General features: G+C 31.8%; 1 protein-coding gene across 4 annotated transcripts in view; it reads right to left on the reverse strand.

Annotated features, from left to right (window-relative positions):
- Nucleotides 1–5,674, reverse strand: part of LOC104770774 (S-type anion channel SLAH3) — an 8,564-nt gene extending 2,890 nt beyond the window's left edge. The window contains exons 1-7 of one of the 4 annotated variants that reach the window (XM_019242384.1): nt 5,487–5,671; nt 3,626–3,817; nt 2,966–3,514; nt 2,592–2,770; nt 990–1,581; nt 868–899; nt 97–779 (exon numbers count right to left, since the gene is read on the reverse strand). In XM_019242384.1, coding sequence (XP_019097929.1) covers nt 392–779; nt 868–899; nt 990–1,581; nt 2,592–2,770; nt 2,966–3,514; nt 3,626–3,796 — 1,911 coding nt within the window. In that variant the 5' untranslated portion in view covers nt 3,797–3,817; nt 5,487–5,671 and the 3' untranslated portion in view covers nt 97–391. Of the gene's footprint in view, nt 1–96; nt 780–867; nt 900–989; nt 1,761–1,955; nt 2,524–2,591; nt 2,771–2,965; nt 3,515–3,625; nt 3,818–5,486 lie in introns of those variants that run through there. The other 3 variants (XM_010495233.2, XM_010495232.2, XM_010495231.2) reach the window with 3 other exon arrangements.

An 8,855-nucleotide genomic window follows, 5' to 3' on the forward strand; every position in this document is an offset into this window, starting at 1 on the left:
AGTAGATTATGTGAAACTGAAACTCTTAGCTTAGCTGATCTGACTCGAACCAAAATATTGTCCATCATCATAGTTCTCATGCTGTTAATACAATGATAACCCCTCAAAACTTTTATTTTATTGAAGCAAAACAAGTTTACATGTCTTATAAGATTTCTGGTTCAGCACATTGTAAATAGTTCCGGTTTAAGAGATACTTGTTCGTTTTCACCACTGTAGACAACCCCTTCCGTTTGTTTACTACTACTTTACACACATGCTCATTAGAACCACAGCAACATATAGGTTACTTAGTTCCTCACTTGTGTCAGAGACACTGACAACAAATCAAAACCAAAACTTGGGATACGAATCTATATCAGGGGTTGAAAAATGTTTGTGATCTTCCGATTTACGCTGAGTCACTCTCTTGAATTTTGACATTGCAAGCTTCTAGATCATTACTGTGACTGCTGTCCGAGTCTGTGAATTTCAAGTAATTCTCGATGTTCTCTGAGCTTACGTTTCTCAGTTGGTCGAGCCACCGGTGATGGCTATTCTGTTTGGGTCTTGGGCGGTTGCTGATGGCTATGGCAAGGTCATTGGGGAAAAGTTCTCGAAGAACAAAGGCATGGATGATGGTTGTCACGAGCAGTGCAAACACGACTAATGTTGCAATGGCACAGAGGACCACACACATGATTTGAGTCATGGTGCTCCTAACGATTGTTGCATACCTGATGGTTGCAATTGCAGCACCGGTCATCGGAAATGTGTACGCCCACCAGGACAACGAAAATCTACAAGGAAAAAAAAAATGTATAAGAAGCTAAGCCAGCGGATAACTGAAAACCAAACCGTAGCAGAAGTAATTTGCTTAAGACTTACTTGATTCCACGGAAGAAATTAATCCGAACAGCCTATAAATCAAAGAGAGGGAAGATTTGTATTAGTGAATGCTTTTCTGTAGAAGGAAAGACGTATGAGTTAAAACTTATATGTAAACGTACCAATGAGAAATAGAGGAAAATGGCTATAAAGTAACAAACTTTGGAGCCATAATCGAAGGAGCCAGTGATCTTAGCCCAAGCCATGGAGGCAACACTTGGAGCCGCGACGAAGAGGAAGAAGACAGGGTGAAGATCTTTAGGCAAAGTCTCGTTGGTCGGTAGCCTTTGGTATAGAGTCACGAACAGAACCAAGTAATGAGCCATCCCAACGGCGTAGAAGAATATAGGGCCTTCTCTAAGTCCCATGGACGCACCAAGCAAAGCCCCGACAAAGTTCCCAACGACCGAGAGATGGTTCGTCGGGTTGGCAACTCGAGAGAGCCGGCGTTGGCCACCAGACATCCATTGACCGTAGATTTTGAGCTCAAGACAGATGAAAGGAAACATAAGGAGGTACCAAAGATAATGCGGCAAATCTGTGATTATGGAAGGTGGGACACCGAGGGCCAAGAAAAGTAAAGAGATGAAAGGAGCAAAGAAGAAGTTGATTCTGATTGGATGGTAGTATTCACGGCGTACGGCTTCGAAGTAGAGGATGATCTTGAGGAGGTAGATGGTGGCGATGGTGAGGATCAAAGCGACTGAGATGAACCAGAGACCCTGGTTGATCCAAAGAGGTATGTGAAGAAACTTGGTTGGCTCTGCGGTCGCTAGGGTCTTCCACATTATGGCTTGGCTGCTCACTCCTAGGCACATACCAAAGGTGGAGATCGGGTAACGGAGAAGAAACGGCCACTTTTTATCATTTGGTAGAACGATCTCTTCTTGTGGCTGCGACGTAAGAAAAAATAAGTGTGTTATAAAACATTAAACCAAAAGCTTATCACAAATATTAACGCAATTATTGTATCTGTATTCGTTGTTTCAGAGAGTTATATGAGCCGTAATGCTTTAATATATGATCGAAACTAAATCGTATTAATTGAAATGTAATATAGATATCGAAAAATAAGCGTTGGTACGTACCCGTAGAGTCTCCAATTCAGGACCTTCCAAGGCATCATAGTAGCGGTCCACAGGCATGGCTTCATTGGTATTCATATTCGGGTTATTCCGTTTTGGTGTCTCCGGTTCAATAGAAGCTGGTTTTCTTGTGAACTGTCTCTCGAGTTTCCCCGACCAAGTCTTGAACGAGTTGTACCTATTGTCTTTAAGCTTGTGCGTCGCCGGAATATGATCTTGATGTTGACGACCACTCTGATGTTGTTGATGTTGATGATGATGATGATTATCATTGCTACGACGACGATCATTATCACCGTTACCAGTTTCTATGTAGAGAGATGAGACTTTGGTGATAGGCTGAGAGAGAAACTTAACAGATTTGCCAGTGGATCCACCGTTTGTGTTGTTGTCGGAAGATGAAGATGTCGTTGGATCAGAGATCATGAGAATATTTGGTGAAGTTGGCATTGAGATTGATGGTTTTCTTTGATGAGTCCATGGTGGAGTCTCATTGTAGTTGTGATGACCTTCCATTGAGTCTATTGATACTGATGATGCTTCTTGACCGTCCTGTCCATATAAATATTGTGTAACATAATTTGCTCGGAGTTAGTTATATAATAAGTTTGTAACCTGATTCTTNCGACTGAGATGAACCAGAGACCCTGGTTGATCCAAAGAGGTATGTGAAGAAACTTGGTTGGCTCTGCGGTCGCTAGGGTCTTCCACATTATGGCTTGGCTGCTCACTCCTAGGCACATACCAAAGGTGGAGATCGGGTAACGGAGAAGAAACGGCCACTTTTTATCATTTGGTAGAACGATCTCTTCTTGTGGCTGCGACGTAAGAAAAAATAAGTGTGTTATAAAACATTAAACCAAAAGCTTATCACAAATATTAACGCAATTATTGTATCTGTATTCGTTGTTTCAGAGAGTTATATGAGCCGTAATGCTTTAATATATGATCGAAACTAAATCGTATTAATTGAAATGTAATATAGATATCGAAAAATAAGCGTTGGTACGTACCCGTAGAGTCTCCAATTCAGGACCTTCCAAGGCATCATAGTAGCGGTCCACAGGCATGGCTTCATTGGTATTCATATTCGGGTTATTCCGTTTTGGTGTCTCCGGTTCAATAGAAGCTGGTTTTCTTGTGAACTGTCTCTCGAGTTTCCCCGACCAAGTCTTGAACGAGTTGTACCTATTGTCTTTAAGCTTGTGCGTCGCCGGAATATGATCTTGATGTTGACGACCACTCTGATGTTGTTGATGTTGATGATGATGATGATTATCATTGCTACGACGACGATCATTATCACCGTTACCAGTTTCTATGTAGAGAGATGAGACTTTGGTGATAGGCTGAGAGAGAAACTTAACAGATTTGCCAGTGGATCCACCGTTTGTGTTGTTGTCGGAAGATGAAGATGTCGTTGGATCAGAGATCATGAGAATATTTGGTGAAGTTGGCATTGAGATTGATGGTTTTCTTTGATGAGTCCATGGTGGAGTCTCATTGTAGTTGTGATGACCTTCCATTGAGTCTATTGATACTGATGATGCTTCTTGACCGTCCTGTCCATATAAATATTGTGTAACATAATTTGCTCGGAGTTAGTTATATAATAAGTTTGTAACCTGATTCTTGCGAATGTGGAAAGTGATAAATAAAAATAAATAATATACCAAAGTAGGCGTGGAGTTATGAGAAGGATGAAAACGACTGATTATGTGAGGACTAGGATGAGCACTATCTTTGTAATTGTCAAAGCCAACCATTTCTTCTGTTGTGGCTTTTCTCAGTAGACTTGGAAGCTCTTCTTCTACTTGAATTGCATAGTTTGTTTTCTGATCCATTTTTTCTTCTTTTCTCCCACCCTATAACAAATTCAAATTATTTACATAATTAGTTGACACCTATATAAGTTTTTCGTTATTTTAAAAATTTATACTAGTTAATTAATCTTCTGACTTGACTTATATTATTGATTCATTTCATTAACAAAAATGATTGATAAGTATAGACCCTTAAAGTCAATTCAATTGGCATTTATATATTTTTTTTTGATGGTTGAAAAAAGCATATGCGAGGGGAAACAAAAAAATATATTAGAGAATATTCACAATAAAATATTGGCCAGGGAAAAGGACTTCTAGGCTCTAGCGAGTTCTTAATTCATTAGAATGTTCGCCTTTTTCCCTTTACAATTCTCTATAACATGATTTGGAAAAATGAATTTGGGTTTTACATTTACTAAAATCACAAACTGATATGAAAAGTCTAGTGGTTTAGCCCACTAAAAATCAATCTGACCTAAATTCTCCACATATAACATCTACCTAATATGTATATCAATAATATGCAATGTCTAGTGGTTTGCCACTAAGCTGTGGTTTCTCAGCTGAATGGAATTTGACATACGTAGTCACTTACTTCACTTGCCCTATATGTATTGGAAAATGATGTTATCGGCTAGAAAGAGAAAAGAAGAACACTAACAATTGCATGCACTTGAAACCTATAAATGTTTCTTGCATTGCATGCATCTGAGATCCCTAGAATTCTCTCTGCAAATCAAACAACAATCATAAAGAGAAAAAAGAATAAATACAGTTTCATAATTTTTTGGTTTTCGAATTTTAAGTTTTCCTTTTGGTTTCTGAATTTGAGTTGTATAAATTCTTTCATATTTTATTTAAGAGAAACTGTATTTTAGAAAACAAAAACTGTAATTTTAGAACTGCATTGATAAATACTTATATACACCGTTTTTTTTTACGTGGTAATTCATTCGTCCTATTCATTTGAGATGTTCCACGTCAATGATCTAAAGCTAAACCAATTTAAAAAATCTGTGTTTTCAAGTTTCAAATAATTCTTAGATGATATTAACACTTAATTTTTCTATATTTTGGAAATATTCAAAAGAGCTAACTAATTTTTTCTTAACGAAAAAAAAAAACTCCTGTAAACAACAGAAAAAGAATAAAAAATAAAATATATTTCTTTCTTTTTGCTGTCATTTGAAAAAAACTTTTATTTTTGGAAACAAAATAACAAAAGATCTCAAATGTATGGTGTGGTTGCTATGTACCCATCAACTCATCGGGTCCACTTCAAAGTTATGGCTCAACCGGCCAAACAATGCTATGCTTATTCACGCGTACGTCTTGGTAACCAATATAAATTGTTTCATCGATTGCGAAAACTGATTTGATCCTATATAATATCACTACCTGTACTAGTAAAAATATGAATCTCCAATAAATTTAACAACATATCATGTACGTTGGTTTTACACAGTTAACGCGTTAAAACTTGCATCAATTGACATTTTGGGGTTTAAGCCTAATTTTGTGTGTTTGAAGCATTCAATTGGGTTTAGGAAAAGCAAGAATCATCAGAAAAAGAACTCCTAAATCATAGCTGTAAAAGATCAATATTAATGCAAATGAAGAATCGCATTTTCGTAACAAAGTGATGTAATGGACTCTGTCAACAATGAACCCAGAAAAATAAAGAAGGAGAAATGAAATAAACACTAACCTGGAGAACTTCAAGATTTGCAGCCGTAGAAATGGTGTTTTTAAAAAACAATTATAGATCTTTCTCTTTTTCTCTGTATCTTGTAGAGATAAGGAAAATGGGGATTTTGGTTTGAAGACGAAGGAGGAAATAGAAAAAAGAAAATAAAAAATAAAAAGTGAGTTGGTTTGGGCGAGAAACAAAACACGTCTTCGTACTATAAATAAGTGTTCACGTAAGTACAGTTAAGGAAACATATATAGTGAAATGTATCTTGTTATAATGTATAGCTGTAATTCAAAGCTTTCAACGTGGCCGTCTTCTTGTCGATCAACTAGTCACAAATCACGTCATTGACAATCTCAAGTTATTTTATTTCCTATTATATTTTTAGTCGCCGTGATATGTTTTATACGCATTGGTCATTAGGTGGTGGACCACATTATACGTAAACGGACAAAAACTGAAACAAATGTTATTTGGAAGACATTCAAATTAATTCATGAAACTGAAATTGATATGTTATTTGAAAGATACATACTACTAGAATAAGACCCGTACTCTAGCACAGATTAAAATTTATTTTTTTGTTTATTTGGTAATTTTTATTTAAAACATCGTATATGTGATTATTTTATTTGTTTTAAAAGTTTTTTTGGATGAAACACTATGCCATGAAATCACATATTGAATATGACTTATGAAAATAACATCTATTTTGTAAGATATATCCTAATATATCTAGATTTTGGCTCGCGGTATAACATGGATTAAGTTGTGTGATAAAAAAAATAATTTTTTGTTTGTTAATTTTATTTGACTTGTTTAGTGTTTAAAATTATATATTGTATTTTGATTGTTAATTCTATGACTTAACATATGGTATAATACATATTAATTTTAGGTCCAAATATGTAACGTATGTTTGTTAAAATCATCATGGCCGAGAAAGCCTACCAAACAACATTATTCCAAACTTAAATTAAATCCAAAAAATCATATTTTTGAAATTTTAACCCGTGCTCTTGAAATTTTTTCATATTATAGTGACATATTATTGATCCGTGCTATAACAAATCAAATTAAAGTATTTATAATTTTTAACTTTTTGATCTATCATATATTTATGTTATTCTTAAAAATATCAAATTATACTATTTTTAAAGATTCCAATTTAAATTATTTAAAAAGTTTATTATAGTATATAAAACTATACAATCCAACAAAAAAATTATGAAATAAATTTAAATATTCAAATTTTGACTTGTTACTCATTCAAAATTTCTTATAATGTCAGGTAAGATTTTATTTTTGGTATAATCGGAAATCACTTGTAATATATGGAAGAGTGATTAATTTCTATTAATTTTTGAGTTTTTTTTTGTCTATATATGGTTAATTGAATATTTTTTGGAGATTTTATTTTATTCTTTGGAATATACTTTTTAAGAGGATCCTAATCCTAATCCTAGATCTATATAACCTATCAAATAATTATTCCATATAACCTATTAAATAATTAATTTTAATTATAACATATATTAATATTATATGGTCTACCAATTTGATGTCGTGTACTTCCGTTTTATTAAAAATGGATGTTATCATATGAATGAGATTTTAAAATCTTTTTATAAGAAATATAAAATTTTATTTTCTTATTATAGCTCATCGTCAAGTTTTCAGTGGAACTAAAGAAGCATATAATGTGATGTGGGAGTATATTCGATTATTTAAGTATTTATACTATTAGTAATCAATAAAAATTTTAGTTGACCCAAATATAAAACTTTGTTTTGGTAGATTTAAATAAAAAGTTTAGTAATCAATAAATATTCATACATTAGTATATCAATGAGATAAAAAATTTTAAGCTTTTAAATTAAGATGGATATGTGCGGTCATTTACCTGATTAGTTGACCCAATTATCTCTCAAATATTTACCGCTGATTATCAAAATGAAATTAAATCTTGGCTATTGATTTTTCAATGATTTTAATTTAAATCAAATATTTTTATTTCTGAATCTTACAAACTTGCTTGATTGCCAAGATTTCATTAACTGCAAATCTAAAACAATTTTATGAGATAATCTCACATGGAATATTCATATTTTAGTTATAACAAAACAAGAAACAAGATAATTTTTAGGAGATTTGACATTATATATATTAACTTCTAAATATTTATCTAAATATACCTAATCTCACTATAAATACAATAGTTCTTGACCATTGAAAATATCTCAAATTTAAATTTCTGAATTTTTATAAATATTTTAGGAAAAAACGAATAAAACAAGACAAGATAATTACAATTAATATTTGTGCATATTTTTCTCACAATTTTAAGAAGAAATAAATAAATCAAGTTTAATTTTGAAAACAATTAACTAATTATAATTTAAAATAAAAATTAAATTACTTTAAAAGGGATTTTAGAATAGTAAAGTAATCATTATAGACTTAATAATATAATTTTAATTAATATATATGATATGTGAAATTAAGAAAAATCAATTCAAATTTGTTTTAATGGATATATAAAATATATCTAAAATCAACTTATTTGTAAATGCTCTCTAAAACACAAGATATGCAAGAAATATCTTTAAAAATATCGTATATCACTAATATATTTTGTAATCATAAATAAAAATAATATGTATTTATGAAAATAAACTATTTCAAGGATTACATTTGTTGTTTAAGAAAAAGGATTAAAAATCATTTATAAATAACAAAAAAAAAGCAAAGAAATTTCAATTTATATTTGTATTTCTAAATAATTATCGTAAAATAAGTATTTAAAACTCTAAAGTTTAATAATTACAATTGGTTGACTATGTTGTATTACTATATATTTATGCAAAATTGAATATTAATAAGTAGTTTTTTAATTTACTTACTATGAATAAATCTTCTATTGCAAAATGAAATAAATTACATGTCAAAAAAATGTGAGAGAACCATAAAATTTATTTATGTTCTTACCCAAAATTTTTGGACAAGAAAAATTGTCTAATCATATATATAAAAGTAGAGTTTCAGTCTCTCCTTATTGGTCCACTTGGCAATGCAATTTTAACAAAAAAAAAATTATATTAAAACACAAATTTAAAACAATGAATTTTCACATTTAACTCACATAATATAAAACTGAAATCTTTATAGCTTCTCCCTATAAATAATGCATTAACTTTATTTCTCCACTAAGTTGTATTAATCAATTGTATTAAAACAAAACAATAAATTAGAATTGTAACTCTCATTTTTCTAAATGTAATTTTTCATCATTTCTCTTCCTATAAATACTCATTATCTTATTCTCTTAGTCTATCACTCTTTCATTCTCTCATCTTCTTCCACTACTCTCAAATCTCTTTTTTT

This window comes from Camelina sativa, chromosome 20, assembly GCF_000633955.1.
Source record: "Camelina sativa cultivar DH55 chromosome 20, Cs, whole genome shotgun sequence".
Taxonomy (NCBI): Eukaryota; Viridiplantae; Streptophyta; class Magnoliopsida; order Brassicales; family Brassicaceae; genus Camelina; species Camelina sativa.